This window comes from Physcomitrium patens, chromosome 3 (genome assembly GCF_059467195.1).
Source record: "Physcomitrium patens ecotype Gransden chromosome 3, ASM5946719v1, whole genome shotgun sequence".
Classification (NCBI taxonomy): Eukaryota; Viridiplantae; Streptophyta; class Bryopsida; order Funariales; family Funariaceae; genus Physcomitrium; species Physcomitrium patens.
The window spans coordinates 15,140,367-15,157,993 of record NC_143412.1 but is presented as its reverse complement, the minus strand read 5'-3'; the positions used below and the strand labels follow the sequence as shown (position 1 = coordinate 15,157,993).

At 40.5% G+C, this 17,627-nt stretch overlaps 2 protein-coding genes across 29 annotated transcripts; one reads left to right on the top strand and one right to left on the bottom strand.

Annotated features, from left to right (window-relative positions):
• Positions 1 to 657: 657 nt before the first annotated feature.
• Positions 658 to 1,941, top strand: LOC112279392 (uncharacterized). Its single transcript, XM_024513781.3, has 2 exons — positions 658 to 906; positions 1,492 to 1,941. The coding sequence occupies exons 1-2, from the start codon at positions 724 to 726 to the stop codon at positions 1,633 to 1,635; spliced, it is 327 nt and encodes a 108-aa protein (XP_024369549.1). The 5' UTR covers positions 658 to 723; the 3' UTR covers positions 1,636 to 1,941.
• Positions 1,942 to 5,852: 3,911 nt separating this feature from the next.
• LOC112280160 (flowering time control protein FCA) lies at positions 5,853 to 17,172 on the bottom strand. 28 transcript variants are annotated; one of them, XR_016502154.1, is made up of 23 exons: positions 16,544 to 17,156; positions 15,219 to 15,286; positions 14,998 to 15,076; positions 13,100 to 13,182; positions 12,843 to 12,894; positions 12,544 to 12,611; positions 12,250 to 12,316; positions 11,943 to 12,022; positions 11,525 to 11,589; positions 11,324 to 11,410; positions 11,013 to 11,169; positions 10,710 to 10,817; positions 9,990 to 10,151; positions 9,561 to 9,818; positions 9,228 to 9,272; positions 8,852 to 9,004; positions 8,407 to 8,490; positions 8,037 to 8,058; positions 7,521 to 7,586; positions 6,582 to 6,666; positions 6,346 to 6,406; positions 6,159 to 6,243; positions 5,853 to 6,007 (listed from the first exon to the last, which is right to left on the bottom strand). XR_016502154.1 is itself a non-coding variant. In XM_090248919.1 (23 exons), the coding sequence occupies exons 1-23, from the start codon at positions 16,848 to 16,850 to the stop codon at positions 5,948 to 5,950; spliced, it is 2,292 nt and encodes a 763-aa protein (XP_090105045.1). In that variant the 5' UTR covers positions 16,851 to 17,166; the 3' UTR covers positions 5,853 to 5,947. The 28 variants fall into 28 exon arrangements, 14 of the variants coding, with proteins under 14 accessions (XP_090105045.1, XP_073388860.1, XP_073388862.1 ...); XM_090248919.1 differs by having other exon boundaries at positions 7,521 to 7,583; positions 8,011 to 8,058; positions 9,585 to 9,818; ... (1 more) ...; positions 11,330 to 11,410; positions 16,544 to 17,166; XM_073532759.2 differs by having other exon boundaries at positions 7,521 to 7,583; positions 8,011 to 8,058.
• Between the last annotated feature and the right edge of the window lie 455 nt (positions 17,173 to 17,627).

The following is a 17,627-nucleotide window of genomic DNA, read 5'->3' as shown; positions in this document are numbered from 1 at the left end:
ACCTGCTCGAAGACCGATACGGGGGCCGAACTTCACCACTGGACTAGGCATGGATCTACTTCCGCCAAAGGGACGATAACACACGCACCAAATCCCTCAGTGGAACTCTTCTACTGCGTGAAACCATCAACTGTCTACATTGCGGCCGGACACGACCCCACGAGACGGTTATATCGAATCGGACTCGCAAGAACTCTTCTCCCGACCATCAACACTCATCAATGTGCTCAATTGTTCAAAGAATCCATGGTTCAGTTGAGCTTGATCAATCGCTCCCTCGAAACATCATTCTCAACCAAACCAGCGACTCTCTGATCGAGAATCGACGTACCCTACAACACGAAGAACGCATAACTGAATCGCTGAAACTCCTTCAAATCTCCTCACACCAATAGCATACGGAAGGAATTGAAATCCGGAACCAGGATTCTCCTCCCGCTGATCTTACCACATGGGTCCGCACTGTGATCCGATGCGGTGCTCTTTCACCGAGATCACCTCTTCTGAATATGAATGAATGAATGATGATGTGAAGAAACTGGTACGTTCATCCTCAATGGTTCTCTCTCTCTCTCTCTCTCTCACTCTCACACTTGCGGCACCCAAACCCTAGAATTATAGATCGAGAACCTCTCAGTGTCTGTGTAGGCGAGTCTGGCTATGGCGGTCTGAGCTTGGCGTGAGGAATCAGGATTTGGGGGGTTGTCCGAGGTTAACGTAACCATGCCGCTTTACGATTTTGTGGTGATGGTGAAGCCCGCCGTGGACCGGCGCGGCCTGGTGGAGTTGATGAAACGGCTCGGGGAGCGTGTTTACTCTCGTAATGGAGTTGTGACTAACATTAAGTCGTTCGGTCGTGTTAACTTGGCGTATGGCATCAGGAAACGCGATGGCCGATTCTTTGAGGTGTGTTTGAACGCTGCCCTAATTTTGAGGTTGTTTGAGTTGATTTGGGATTTTCATTGCATGCTGCTTGAGTGGTGTGCCGAAGTCAGAACCCAGTGTCAATTGGTGCTTTTTCATTCTTGCATCTTCGTCGCCGCATTTACATCCCTCTACCTCTCCTTGTTCGCGTTTGCTGTTGTAGATCGTAGTATGCTCATGGTTCTAGCTAAGAAAATCCTTTAGAGCCAGCCATTAAATTTTTCGTGTATAGGTTGCTATTCGTTTAAGTGATAGGGTAACGATTTGGGCTGGTTAGTGCATTTCTTTTAGCTGTCTTGGTTGCTCCAGGGGAACTCGAACATTTGAATCATGCTTGAGGGTCTTATTGTTTCGTCACGCCCTGTTTTGTTGGATTTATTTTTGTGATGGGTGTCGCCCTGGCAGTTAGTGAGTAGCTATTTTAAATACCGCACCATTGCAAAGTTAATCCAAGAGACTTGATTGTTCAAATGAAAGGTCAATTTTATCATTAGCAATCAACACTCGTTCATTCGCAAGTGCTAAGCCCTAAACTCTCATCCTGGTCGCTGATGATCAATTTTGCAGGGTCAAATGATGCAAATGTCAATCATGGTACCACCAGCATTTCCACAGGAATTGAATTTCCTGAACAAAGATGAGAGGCTTTTGCGATGGATGTTGATCAAGAACCGGGGAAACAACTGGTCTAAAGTAGGGAAAGAAACTTAGTTTACGGAGAGACTTGAGTGGAGCTCGGGAACTTGCACTACCATATTGCTTGAAATTAGTGACTTCATAGAATAGAGAGAATTTTTCTGGCGTACCCACCATCCCCGACCAGGCTGTTGGTTCCTCGAGGATGCTCGGCATTATTTGATGATCCGTTTAAGTGTTACGAGTGTACAGGAAACTCGTGTTGTTTGCACCCTGTCCGGACGATTGGATTAACCTAGACTTGTACCCTGCAAAACACTTGTACAGCTTTTGCGAATGTTCTGATCCAAATATCAAAAACATCCAGGGATTGAAGTCTAATTTGATTGTCAAATGTAAGTCTAATGCTGCATGGGTAGAAATCTCATATGGGCGAGGGTTGTCGAACAGCATTAGCTTTTGTACTCGAGACAGTAGCCTGCGGAAGTTATAGGAGGCGAAGCGGATGGCTTTACAGATTTTATGCAATGTGAACATCAAACCTTTTGAAGACGATTGAGAGGATTATCACTAGTCTGCCTGGAAATATTCAAAATAGGTTTGAGTGAGTGTTTTGGGTAAAAGGTCAATAATGGGATATTGAAAACACTCTACAATTATGTTTTAATGAAACATAATTATCCTGTTTATACACTCAATGTTGCTTCCTCGGTTAGCTCATTCATAGTGAACACTTGAATTGCTCTATTAATCAGACATCATATTGTCTCCCTGATTCAATTAAGAAAATCTTCAGAAACTCCACTGACGGGGACGGTACAAACACACAATTTTAGGGGCAAGTGCCGATCCTCAGAGCCCATGTTAGGCTACATGATCATTGTGATCGCATATGATTGCATATGAGCATCAAATACCCAAATTTAGATACAGAAATAGGAGAGATGTTAGAGATCTAGTGCCACCTCATCTCACAACTCTGCTAAATAAAAACAACACTCAGGTTTCCAATCATCTTCAACTTCATGTGTAGGCATTTGGTCTGAACATACACACTTGTGACAATGTTTTCTCACCAAATGTGTACACATGAAGTTCAGATGAATGCAAGCACAAATGTTGGTGGTATGTTGATGGTCAAAGTTTGTATGCAAATCTTGGATGTGGTGATGTAATTTGCATTCATGAATTAATTGTATTTTTTTACAACTATTCTGCATCCACAAGTACCAGTTGTTTTAATTTGCAAGCATGTGCACATTCTACTTCTTGTACTCTTCTGTTTGAATGAAACTGGTGCACAACTGCAGGTCTAAGTTGCTTTATTTTTTATTTTTATTTTTTTTCTCAAACTAGCTTGGTGTTTTTAGCATCTTGAAATACATATTGTGAGAAATATTCATGTCCATAAAACAAATGGATAGTCTATTACACTCATGTGTATTCTTTTTTTCTAGATTGGTTTTTCCTACATACTTATTCTTCCACAAAATATTAATGATATAATAATGATAATAATAATAAATCAAAAAATGTAACAAGAACTTATATAAGATTAAAGTTGCAATGTATTTAATTTTTTTTCAAAATATCACACAACCTCTACTAAATTTTATGACTATGTATCTAATAATGATTTTATTAAAAATTCTAAAATATTAAGATAAAATTATGATTTTATTTATTTTTATAAATTTAAAATTAGGTAGTTATTTAATTATTTATTGTTTATTTTTCTTAATATTATCCACATATCGACAAAAAGAACTCTTTTATTAAAAAAATATAATAAATTTACAATAAAATATTTCCTACATTAAATCAACAAGCTTTTTAAAGTAAATAAAAGAATTATATGAAATATATTATAAAATTTTGTTAAGATTAATAAAAAAAATAAATAATTAAAAAAATAAAGAAGAAGAAGAAGAAGAAGAAGAAGAAAAAGAGCCATGGGTTATTACACAAAATGTGTTACTATAAATTTATTCTAAAAAATTTTAGTATAAACAAAAGTTTTAATGTATATATATTGAGGATGTATAGAATTGGAGGAGAGGAGATCCATAAAGTAGTTCATTTCTTTTTTCATGTTTTTTCTTCACAATTGCATTTGGTGCCTATATCTTATTTTTTTAGATTTAACATTTTGATATACATTTGCAGCTTATTCCTATAAATTCTATATACCATGTTACTTAGGATTTGGCATTTTGACATGCTTCCATATTTAACGTTTGGACTCCATGTGATATGTTACTTAAAATTTAGCATAATTCCATATTCAACACTAAGGTATTGTATGCTATTAGAGGTGCAACAAACAAACCTTTGATAATTTCTAATATATATAGGAGAATGTTAAATAGTCTCAGGTTTTTACTAAATAGACCTACCTATCTAGACCATCATTGCACCTTTCCATCCCACATCCCTTTTCTCCCCATTTCCAACCCCCATTCTCAGCGCATGTCCCCCATCTTGACCTCCCATCCCTTGTTGTTACTTGTCCTATTCACATAGAAATTCATTTGCATGATTCGATTGTTGTCTCACAGAAAGTCAAAATCTATCTTGCCTTGTGTGATTGTGCCTTCTCCCAAAGAGATGTAAAAGCTTGTAAGCAGGCCACTAGTCCCCCCCCCCATGCACTTGATGCAAGAGCTGAAATTCCTCAAGGGATATGAATTCAAGCTTCAGAGACAGCCCCCACATCCCTTCTTGTTGAAGGTGATGTCCACATCATGGTTGACATCTGTACCAATATTATAAGGGTAGCAATTGATCACCAAAGGCCAAATTAAATTTGTAAAATTTCTCTTAACTTTCTTATATTGGCTAGGTTTTGGTTGTGGTGTATTTAGTTTTTGATATTGTGTGAAGTCAATGGGGAAGTCTTGAGAGCAGAGCAGATTGAACATAAGTTGAAGCATGCTCTTTTCATCTTACCACCTATTTTTGTGCAACAATTGCCAACAGGTTTAGGTTTTTGAAAACTAAAAATCAATTGATCATAATGTACTTGTGTGTGTGTTTTTTCTTTAAATTTTTGGTTTTCTTATCTTCTTTTCACTGTTTATTAAAATTGCATTGCACATAGCAATGTCATGTATTTCTCCCACCAGATACTTGCTTTCTAATTCTTTTAGTAATTGCTAATTAACTCTGTTGGTAAGATTTAGTCAACAACATAAGAATCTACACACAAACTTCTATGATGTTTTAAAAATCGGTATGTTTTGAAGCACTCACAAAACCTTGTGCACAAGACGCATGCTGCTAAGAAATGATCCACAAAAAATTACTCACAATGAATATGGATAGGAGACATGAACATAAATGGAAACAAGAACATGGATGGGGGACAAGCACTTAGAATAGGGGCACAAGAGGGAGAGGTGCAATAATGGTCTAAATAGGTGGGTTGATTTAATAAAAATCTCCAGCTATTTAACATTCCTCTATATGTATCTATACATGCATACACAATTTGCATGATATCATGAATGACACTCTAATAACACTTTAATTACATTATTATTTAAAGTTCATATCTTCATAAACCATAAAATGTGATGAATATTGTTAATGATTGATAAATGGTCTTTTCTTCGTAAAACTACAATCGTGTCAAACAAACTAATAATTTCATATCCAAACATTAAAACACATTCACAATCTCAACACCAAAACAGCAACTAAATTGTGGACCTAGAATAAAATAATACCTTAAGTTACCCATATATCATATTGATCAAAGGAAAAAGAAAAAGAAAAAACAGCAGGTATAGCAATACAGTTTTCCGCACTAAACAATAGATGCTCCCGCACAAGGTGAATATTGATCCTTCCAACCGTAGTACCCAAGTTTTCCCAAGAGTCTTCACAGTAGTACGCACCAGCAAGCTCAAAAATTTCATCATTCATTTACCTAAGTTCCTCTCCCTTACACCATCACACTAGTCATAATACACCAGATGTTCCTAGGGTAATGTGGTAGTTTCTACCTGTTGTCTAGATTATTCTTATCTAATAGACTTGCGACGAGGAATAGCAGGCAGCACCCTCAACGAGCACATTTAACGGAAAGCGCGGATGACAGCTACTGATTCAATTAATAAGCGTAAAATTAAGGCAGACTGTGATGCACCAAGTTAAAGATCAAAAAGGGTCTGGGTGCGGATATTTACTGTTTATTTGCCCATTGAGAAACATCGCCTGGCAACTTAGGCTGTCAAAGTGTGGGACAAAAAATCAATTCGAGACTTCACAAGCATAACAACGCGACAATGTTTCAAAACGGCTCGAGGTATTAAAAATATTTCAATTCCATCAGAGAGGTTCGAGAGGGAAAATCTAAGTGCTAATGCTAAACCTACACTAATTCTCAAAACTGTTGTTGCTGGTACCCATGAATTCCATTCTCTTCACCTCGCTTCCGTTCCACCTGCCACAAATAAGACAGCCCTACATCAGTATCTTACGAAATGGTGGTAATTAAAATTTAGAGAAAGACGTGCATAGGAACTCACCAAACAGATATTTAGAAGACGGTACATTAAATTCAAAATGTAAAGAGAAAATGATTGAATCAGTACCTTAAGCCTACGACCTCCAACAGCAACGTTATTCAGTCTCTGAATTGCAGTATCGGCTGAATCTGCACTGTCGAAGCTCACGAACCTAGACAAAACATTAAAAAGTATAAGAAAAAGCCCCTAGTGCAGTGGAATGTAAAGATTTCATTCCAAATTGCAATGTTCTAAAGCAGATCGACTGCCTTACCCGAATCCCCTGTTCCGGCCGCTTTCCCTCTCCACACCCACTCTTGCGTTGATGACATTCCCTTCATGAACAAAACACTCTCATTAGCATTTTCACCATAAATCATTTCAAAGATTTGTGTGTTGTGATCACTCAATACTAGTCATGGATGGTGTCTCAAACCAACCAAGGCCAGGTCCCCAGGTCACTTTATTCCATGACTCTCACTCTCAAAGCAAGAGGATCAAGAAAATTACCGAAAGGGGCAAAAGTTTCTTTCATGCTCTCATCTGTGAAGTCATCAGGGATGCGAAACACAAACAAGTTGGCACCAGGGGGTCCCTGCATAGACCACGGCCAGAATGAGCAAGCAATCCCACTCCTGAAGGAGGGACGGCTACACTTCTGACGCTTGAATGCCTTCGTTCATTTCGTTTTACACCTCCGTCAGGGGAAGTCACTCTACTCTAAGCTAGAAAAGAAAAATCCTATGAATCGATGAATGAGAACCTGAAATTTTAAAAGGAAATAGATTTCCTATTCGGCACCCAGGAGATGATTGCGATTCATGAAAATCCATTCGATTTTCACTCTAACAGGGCAAATACCGATAACCTCAAACTACCAGAAACAAACATATCGGCTCACAATTCCCTCGCAGGAAGCCTATTATCAGAGTATGTCTAAGCTTAAGGTCTTGAGGACTCGGATCTTTTCAGATGTAACAAAGCAACAAAAGCATGCCTTGATACAACTGAAAGAACACAAGGCTTCTGGGCGATTAGGTAACAAAGTGAAACCAGAAAACAAAACCCTACACGAGGAAATCAAGTCGTATAGATTCATAAACAAAAATTTCTCCACTGGTGAAGCAAATGAGAGAATTAAATATGGAACTGGCGGAAAGAATAACCACGCAGGAAGCAGTGGAAGCACAGTCGTCACTGAATCAAAGAGAAGTCTGTTTTCATAGAATATTAAGTCCATCCTAAAACGTATAGAACTAGAAGATACAATCCAGGCATACATGCACCACAGTCTAAAAACTACTGAGCAGATAATTGATTGACCAAAAAGAAAGCCCCCAGATAAAAATCCACACACTTCCAACCAACAAAATTCACCCTTTCAAGAAAAAGTCTCCAACAAAAACTTTAACTGAAAACAACGAACATGTTCACTAGCTAGATGATTACCTGCTGCCTAGGCTGTTCGGCAGGGCCACTGGTGACGGATTGTAGCTGCATATATGTCATTCCCTGTCAAGCAAATGATAAAAAGTAAGGCCTCAAGAGCATGCTGGTGGGCCCAAATGTAGACTAGAGGAATACATTTTAAAATGCAGTATGACTCCAGCTTGGACCAATTTTAAACGGAACATTCAGGAGCACCAGCAATAATTCATGGCATTACTGAACTCAAATTCAAATGACATTGTTGGAATTATTCTACAACAACCAGGCATGTACTATGAAGCCATAATAATACTACAATGTCTAGTGCACGATATTCCAATACTGTTTGTAGGTTGTATGTAATAACCTTGAAATCATGCACAATTGTACAAAATTAACGAAATAATGCTTCGAAATATCAATGCAAGAAAACTGGATTCTGTGCATTATTTGACTTTCACTTAAAACTAAAATAATTAACTCCGATTAAAACCAAGAGATGAGCATATACCGGCAGAGTCTGTTGAACACTAGCTGAGCTAGAAAATTGCTGCTGACCCTATACAGAAAACATGATACTTCGGTAAGGGTCCATATTTAATCATGAAGACAGAAAATAACTTTGACACTAGTAACAGTCTGCAGCATAGACAAAAAGTTCTCAACTTAGATCAATTAACCAGCCTAAATGGTTCACTATAAACAAAAGTTACCAGCAGAGTAAACTAGCAGACTTCATCTATAACTAAACATGAAGGGTTCGAGCAGGAGTTAACCACATTGGATAACTGTTGGATAACAACCCGTTGAACTTTAGATGATGCTGTTAATGACGACACTAGACATATTCGGACAGTGACTAAAGTATTGATACCCAATATGTTTGTTAATTAGAAAGGGACCGTACAGAATCGCTGATCGCGGCTGGTACAGGTGCTTGAGTCTGTTGCTGTTGCTGTTCAAAAGCCTTCAGCTCCTCCGGTTTCTCCCACTATGACAATCAAAAAGTAAAATGAATCAATGAATCTTCATATCTACAGATGCTCCTACACGGCTTATGGGTCTTGATATACAAATAGTTGTTTTAGGATTTCATATGAAACAATCAGCAACAAATCGGTAGGGTATTCTCCCACAGTGCGATTGGGAGGGGCCTTACCCGCTTACCGACTCTAAATTCACTCACAAACACTACCAAGATGTCAATGAACTCAAAGTTGACGGGTGTACCCCTGACGATTCAAAAAGAAGTCTGAAAAGAAGGGTCTTCATACACTCACCTCTCAAAAACAACTAAATAATACAAAAAATCACAATGATGATCAATCACTCTATACAACTCAATACAATACCTTGCTCTCTCCACTTGAACTATTATAATAATACTTGTAGCCTTCAGCAGAAGTGTGCTCCGACCAGTCACAAGTCAGTTGCGGGGCTGGAGGCTGTGGAGCTGCCACAGATCCAAGAGATTGAGGCTGCAGCACAGGCAGGTAATACGCAGGCTGCATCACAACAACAGCACGTAGTATGCGTGAATTCGACGCAGTACATCCACTAATTCAATACTAACAGAATGATGATGAAAAGAAGACGAGATTGAATGATGATCATAGAAATTCCAGGAACCTACAGTTCCATCCAAAGATATTACATGATAATTATGATTGGTTACGAGGAAACGTTTTTGTCAAACTCAAATTCTGTAGCCTTGTCAAAGTGCAGTACCTGCTGGAGCTGTTGAGACTGAGGGAGGGACGACTGATAGTACACCTGCAAATCCATCATGAAATGGTTAAGAGATGATCGCAAACACGAACGTAGAACATATGATACAACAACAACCCAATTTCACCTCAATACCCACAAACAAGTCTCCACCACATCCTGATTGTTTAGAAACCCCTGAACCATTTTCATGAATTTTATCTTTAAAAAATTGGTTAGTTAGACTACATTAAGTTCGGTTGGAACGAACAACTCAACAACCAAAGTCCTCAATAACACCAGTAAGAACCAACAAACCATCACTCTCAGTGACCCCAAAAATGCGCAATATACCCCAAAAATACTCGGATGTGAGACCTGCTGTGGCTGCAATTGCTGAACAGACTGGGGTTGTTGCTGTGTTTGCTGTTGCACTGGCTGCAAAGCTTGAAGCTGCCCTACAGGCTGGGGTGCAACCTGCTCAGGTAACTGCTGTTGCTGCTGCCGTTGCTGCTGAGTAGGTGGCAGTTGCAACTGCATCAACACCTGTGGTTGTTGCGACTGCTGCTGCTGCTGCCCAGGCTGCACTTGCATAATTGGCCGTGGAGGAACCTTAAGAAAAAACTCAACTTGTATCAACACAAAACAAGCTTGGATCTACTAGTGCAAAGAAACTTCGTGCGGTTCGGTAAATATCATTCTCAACACCTAAAATAAAACGGTCTTAAAATCTTTGCAGAAATGCCTACAAACCTACTAGCAGACATGCTACAAGAGTAGTACCTGTTGCTGCATGTACGCCTGCGATTGTTGCTGAAGGGGCATTTGCACATAAGGCTGTAGCTGCAACGGTTGAATTTGCTGCTGTTGCTGCTGTGGGGGCTGAAGGACATATTGTTGTTGGGGCCTCTGTTGAGTTGCCTGTTGATAATATCCTTGACTTACCTACGCAAGACAAGTAGGTAACCGCACATCAGCTTCTTCGTCTTAACTCCACAACCACATAAGTCGCCTCATTGTCTTGGATAAAGAGATTCGTACTATCGAGCTAAGATATATAACCAAACATACATCTCTCTGGATGAGGATTAAAACATCTGGTTAACGACATTCTGCGAGTGGTAATATTGATCATAGATACAGTTCGTAGAGACTGAACACTACAAACCACGTAAAGCAAATATGCTGGTGTCTTTAAAGTAGTGTAACCACTTGTATCAACAGTGCACGGTAGTTGCACACTGTACATCACCCACAACTGAAATTTGGAGACATTCAAACGCGGCAGCCACATTATATATTGAAATATTAAACAACTAATTTCTTTCGGGCTTCTACATTGTGAAATTAAACAAACACAAGTAATGCATGTGAGAAGCATCATACTTGCAGAACCATACAGACCTAACATGCTTTAAGCCCTCCAGACCTTGAAATTCTCATCAATCCTTACAATCAAGTAAACTAGACACCCTACAACTAGGACATGCTAAACCAGCATACCTGCTGCGGTGAAAGAGGCAGCATTACTGGGGCAGCGACTTGACCAGAAACAGATATGGAATTTTGAAGATGTCCATTCATCAATTCGCTCACCATCATACCACCCTGCTAGGAGCAAAGAATACTTCACCATTCATGGTCCTACCGTATTCATAAATCAGGGAAAATACAAACTCAGAGACAGTTGGCCATGTATGTGCCTTCGAATCGACAACAAGGTTGTTGAAGAAGAAGTCAAGTAATTATACCATACAGGCTACTGAAAAGTCATAAGAAATGAAGACAGGAATATGCTTAACATACCATCTGCGGCACACCCGTCACAGGCCCCGCCCGGGCCACTGTCGCAGCTCCATATGGGCTGGGTACTTGGAGAGGACCAAGACCAAGTCCTGCTTGGGGTCTCCAGCCCATCGAAGGAACACGACCAGCTGGATGACCCATTTGTGCATGCATAGACCTACACTCGCAAAAGGCACCAGACCAGCGTCAGCATCCAAAGTAAAAATGAAACGGATTTCAGCATAGAAGACATATCCGATTAACGCTGGACATCAAAACAAAACTGATTAGATAATTTAAATAAATGTTCAAGGACTGAGTTTCAATCTTACACAAACCTTGGACCTCCTGGCCCTTGTTGAACTAGTGATCCTTGTCGCGGACTAAAACCTGGGCCACCAACACCTGGACCACCAACTCTGCAACAACACACCAATGCAACGTTTCAATACGTTCAGACAAAACAACTCATCGGACAAAAATATTGAAATAAAAATGCTTCACCAGCGGACACAAGCCCACTGAATTCATACCTGGCATCCCCGCCCTTCGGTCGCTTGGGATCAGCAAAGCGAACTGCCAAAGGTTGGTCACAACCCTACGCAACATAAACAACTCAGACTGCGAATAGCTTCAATGCAATACGCAAATGATATCTAGAAAACATAGATAGACATCAAAAGAACTCAGCAACGAAAATATATCCCATATCGTCTGCTTCCGAAGTGGAAATACGGGAACTATCGCAGCAACATACTGGGAATAAAACGAAAAGATTGCCCAAGCATTCAAGAAAGTTCATAGTCCAGGTACAATGAACAAGATCTCAGGACATGAATGAGAAAACAAATCGGAAAAGCACAACAGTTTTAGGAAAAGGCATTTGAAAAACGTGAATGACGAATTCCCTCTCCAAAAGCAAAACCTTATTTCGTAATGATGGTGTCCTACCTGCATGATGTGAACTCCATTCAAAGCATTAATTGCGGCTTGAGCATGATCCCTTTGAGAATACTTAATAAAAGCGCAACCTGCACAACTCGATTAAGGTCAGCTTCAAATGTAATAAAGCTATATGTAGGTAATTCAGTATCACTTGGAAAAAAAAGTCAACAGGTGTAATGATCAATAAATTCACATCATATATGATAAAACTTGATATTGGAACTCTTGTGCCTATTCAAATAAAAACCATATTCAATACCTTTTTTAAAGCCTCCGCAATTTGCAAAGAAATCAAAGCATCATCGAGACATACCTCGGCTCTGCTTCTGCTCATCCCTCATGATATATACATCGTCAACTCGGCCATACGGAAGAAAAAGCTGCAACCAAAGCATGTATCAATCCATTGACATCGTCAAGACCAATTGCCTAATACCATGTTAAATATCTAGAGCAAAAATTCTGGTAAGTCGTACATTGAAAAGACATAAAGTTTACCCATGAAGGAATTTCAATGGAACCTCAGCGATCTTGAAATCATCCCCTGCATTAATCAAGAACAAAACGCAACAAGAGAAACTATAGGTTCAATCAACCGTAATCTTACCTCTTCTATCTCCTTCTCAGAGGCTTGTTTATTGAGTGAACCAACAAACAATTTATGTTCCACAGCCCCTACATCAATGCAATATTACAAACACAGGTTGCAGCATTATTTGAAAACAAAAGTACACACGGAATAACATACGAAGAACACTGTGTAACAGGATTGAGTAATTCCTAGAAGAGCGTGAAACCACGTTTTCTTTAGAACTTTATACCAGTTTGTCTCAAAATTAACATTTTCAGATACTCATGAACTCGTTGAGAAAGTCTTCTAGCAAAAATGTGATACGAAGTCCATACCAAGTCGCTCACGCTCTCCATCAGCATATCGCACTTGCACTGGAGCAACTCCCTGACAAGAGACAATCAGTAAACCACAAACATATTATACTTCTGTATCAAACAAACGTTCTCAAGGGAATACATTGGAAGGCTTAGAGGGTATCCCTAATTTAAGAGAGAAGCTCAGAATTGAAGTTCTGTACTTCAACTTAGCCTCTCCAAGCTCACATCATGAAGAATACGAGACGAAACCAAAGAGTCAAAAAGTTCCATACTCCTGGCAACGTTTTCTGATTATGAAGAGCCCTGATTGCTCTATCTGCCTCTTCAACAGTGGAATACTTGACGAAACAACAACCTGCAACACTCGACAATCACAGACAAGTCAAGATGCATTGTTCCCCATATTATGCTCAATAGACCGCAACCATCTCATGGAAAGCGGTTTCAGTGGTAATATCATACAAACATAACGAGCGAAGAGCTATTGAGCAAGAAAATGAAATCCAATGCAGAAAAGCCTCTCCCTGACTCGTAATGAGTATGTCAACCATACACACAACATGGTAATATTGGCATGCATTCTAGACACGTTTCGGCGCAGGTCCAGTACCAGATCACACAGAAAGAATAAGAGAAAAGCAAGTTTACAGCTCAAACTTGAAAAATAACAAATTTAGTTCAAACCATAACAAAATAATAAAATTTAAAAAAAGAACTATCGAATCACCATCCACTGTATACATATCCATCACGCAAACTGGTAGAGAAAATCCAGTTGATCGAGCACATTCAAGGTAGTAAAATACTAACAAAGGATAACATCGAATAAACTGAACACCAGCAGACATTGCTCAAGGGCAAGAGGTCCAAGCCATCTAAACAAGCATTCCCTGACCGTATACAAACACTGACTCCTAGATTGTTCTACGATAGTCATTCATAAACCCGTACACAACCATTGCTGCCATTACTAAAGTCATTCACATCATTGCTATCATGAAAACTATATCTCCATCATCTAAGCGGGTTCGCTTCACAAACATTAGACAAGACATTCATGTACCCATGATTGCAACATCGTTCATAATGAGCACCATTGGCGTGAAATGAACAATGTGGCACAACATCGACCTGATTCTCATGTCTATATACAAGAGCATTCCACTTGCCAACAAACAATGTCTGAGATCGCACACACTGGCGTCACAAGACACATACGCAATATTCACTCACAGGAGCTTTTCTGGCCGGGCCTGTATAATGAGGCGCGCCACCTGGCACCTTTCATAAATCTGACCCAAGGCCACGTCTGCTCAGAGATATTGAGCATAAATGTCTTGTCCGAGTCCAGTGAATCCTCTACCGACTGAAAAGCTAAAGTCTAGGCAGAAGTAATCGCTGCGAGGGCCTCTCGGAGCAGTGATCTGTGGACAAGTAGATTGAGGGAGAATAGAACCCTCAATTAGAATGACTGATTAGTAGCACCGCTAGAACCAGAGCGCTCTATAAACATCACAGCACAATCAGGGATGTTCCAAAAAGCATCATATAAATATAGATATATATATATATATATATGCTATTCACGCAAATCACAAGCAACACCCTGCCAGGAGATGTACTCAATTGATGGACGCTTCATTACCAAAACACTATTTATACGGACCAATGTCGATAAACCCACGCATAGAAATAGACAACACCTACAAAACAGAAACGTCTAGAAGGCAAGCCAACGGTTCATCAAACGATTATTTAGATAGCCACAAGTCATAAAAAAAACTCTTTAATTCTCATGAGAGCGACTGGAGAAAAATACAGATTTCATTGATGGTAAACGAATTAGTACTATGAAGAGTGATACATTCTTCTGTTTGAGGAATTTGAGAATATGATAGATCTTAAATGGGATTGAATCACGTAGTTCTTGCCCTTCCACCTTTAATAACTACAAGAGCTAGCATCAAGAACCCCTCTCAACCATCCCCACTTGTCGAAGACTATAATCTTTCAGGGAAATGCGAAGGCAAAGACGAGTCAGGCAAAGAAATGTGGGGCACATCCTTACCACATGTGCCCCGGCAGTGAGATACACGACAATATTGTTTAAAAAAATTTGATTGCAAGCACGCATAAAAGCATGAACATGAAGTGATGGAAAAACAAGCACCTTGTTGATTTCCTGTCCTTTTGTCCTTGATAATGGCGACTTCTATAACGTTACCGTGCTCAGCGAACATTGGTCGCACCTAAGCACAGATACCACAGCATCAAAACAAAGAAACACAAATAACTGAAAAGGCCGAACAATCGCTGAAATACAAAAGAGTAACACAGGAAATACACGAAAACGACTAATGCAGCAGGGGTGAGTCAGATGGCGTAACCAACCTCGTCTTCTGTAATTGTTCGAGGAACAGACCCGACGAAAAGTTTCACAAAAGCACCATCAGTTGGATCTGTAAAAACAGCACAATCAGGTCAATCAATGGAAAGTCAAATCTAGACACAATTTAATCTCAAACTCGATGTCAATATTATAATGTAAAGTTAGGACTGAAGACATATAATAGCAGAGAGAATTTAAGAATGTGCATGCAGGTCTCGGTCATCAGCTACCGTACTTCACTCTCACACAGTCATTGTCCAAGAGACTACAATCAGACACTGGCCATCAAGTGAACTACACGTTAAATTCGGGGTAGTATTCATGGGATTCAGGTTTGAAGTCGAATGCCGTGACGAAAGCACTCAAAACCTAACCCACTCGAAAGCCGTTTACTAAACTAAACTAAACTAAACTAAAAAAGATCAGTGAGACAAACTAATAAAAAGCAAAAAATTAATTCTTCGAGGAGGTCAAAGCTATTGAAAACGATCCATACGCGGGGTGCACTCCCATGAAACAACACTTATGACTCACACTCATTTCAAGAATACACAATTCGTGACGCTACCCACGGGAGTTAGTTTCTAACTGAAGTACGCGTAAGAGCTAGAAGTTGGACGAATACTTCCAGACCCACTCCTTCCACTTACACAGTCTAACAAAGAAGCCAAAACCTAGCGAAATTCTAGCAATAGCGTGGATAAAGAACAAGAGCATCAACTAATTGACACCCTATCGTATCAAATTTGTGGGTCTCCGTCTGACTGAAGTACGGGTTTCTGAACCTGGGAATCAGAGCCAAAACTGTCACAGCTCAAACCGACTGCTCTATTGAAAAATTCACATCATCGAAGATGAGTACACATTTAAAGTACTATGAACTAGATGTTTCAGGTACTCCTCAGCTATGCAGAAGAGGTAAGAAAGAACGGACATTCTAATGAACATAGATATTTACGAATGTACATGCATCTGAAGTCCTTTCAATTACAAACGCAGAAATTAGGGCACATACTCACTAATCGTCACAAAGGCTAGGTCAACAAGAATTATATCGATGAACTTACACAATACAGGTGAGCTTGATATATCACGGAACAATACTGCTACAGATGGAATACCGAACATTAACAATGGACGAAGCAAAAGCTCAAAACTGATAAAAAAGAGCTACCGCACATTCTGCAAGAGAGGGAAAATTAAACTTATTGCAGCTTCAGAGACACGATGAGCTGGACGGACCAGAGAACAAGTAACAAAAACATCAATGGTCAGCAGCGATATAAGATGCTAGATAACACAAAAAGCGGCAAGTAGAGATACACACCGCGGCCGCCGTGCACAGGAGCACCCGAACTATCCCGCTTCTGGCCAGACATAGAAGGCGCACTGTGGCTCTGAGCAGGCGACATTGAGTGGAGACTCCCGGCGGTGACGGCAGCTCCATAGCCGTCCTGCTGCGGAACAGCCGGCATAGGAGCAGCCTGCGCTTGAACCTGAACCTGCTGCAGTGGGAGTTGGTGCTGCATCAACGCCGGCGGAGGGTAGATCAGCTGTTGCTGTTGCTGAGGTGAAGTTGCTTGCATTCCAGCGACGTAAGGGGGAGGCACTGCAATCGCAGAAACCGCTTGCATGACGGTGATCCCGCTGGTTGAACACCTGCCCGCCGTCAGGAAGTTACGAGGGCTGGCAGGACTCGTTCGGTGAGGGCACGAACAAGGAGAGGGGGGGCACTTCTAGGGTACCGAGACAACAGAAAGCAAGCAGCAGAGCAGAGGAGGGAGGAGGAGGAGACAGCAGTCGCGGAATAGGAACGAATCGTTACAGCATCATCGATTGATTGGACTCTGGCTCTCTCTCGCTCTCTGTCTCTCTCTCACTTTTTCGTGTGGCTGACAGCGTCTCGTCGCTGGTGCTGACCAGCTCAGGGACGAGGGAGGGCAGGAGAAGAAGGCGGTGAGTGAGAGTGCCTCTCTCTATGTGAGTGAGCGCATCTGTGTGTCGCTCGAGAGAGGGTTTCAAGCACCGTCGTCGTCCTCGCTTTCGTCTCCCCTTCCTCTTCCTCTTCCTTTTCATTCCTTTTCCTTTCCTCTTGCCTCTTCCTTTCCTCTTTCCTCTTTCTCTTTCCTCTTCCTCTTTCCTCTTCCTCTTTCCTTTTCCTCTTTCCTCTCACCTCTTTCTTCTTTCCTCTTCCTCTTTCCTTTTCCTCTTCCTCTTTCCTTTTCCTCTTTCCTCTCACCTCTTTCTTCTTTCCTCTTCCTCTTTCCTTTTCCTCTTTCCTCTCACCTCTTTCCTCTTTCCTCTTACTCTTTCCTCTCACCTCTTTCCTGTTTCCTCTTCCTCTTTCCTTTTCCTCTTTCCTCTCACCTCTTTCCACTTTCCTCTTCCTCTTTCCTCTCACCTCTTTCCTC

Bases quoted from the DNA above. Each gene is read 5' to 3' on its own strand.
- LOC112279392 (XM_024513781.3), top strand. From the start codon at position 724: ATGCCGCTTTACGATTTTGTGGTGATGGTGAAGCCCGCCGTGGACCGG. The intron at 907-1,491 runs GTGTGTTTGAAC...TCAATTTTGCAG, and splicing joins GCGATGGCCGATTCTTTGAG to GGTCAAATGATGCAAATGTC.
- LOC112280160 (XM_073532759.2), bottom strand. From the start codon at position 16,850: ATGCAAGCGGTTTCTGCGATTGCAGTGCCTCCCCCTTACGTCGCTGGA. The intron at 15,287-16,543 runs GTGTGTATCTCT...CTGTTTTTACAG, and splicing joins TCCTGTGCACGGCGGCCGCG to ATCCAACTGATGGTGCTTTT. The intron at 9,273-9,560 runs GTATATTGCGCA...ATGGATTTGCAG, and splicing joins CACATCCGAGTATTTTTGGG to GTGTACTATCAGTCGTCCCT.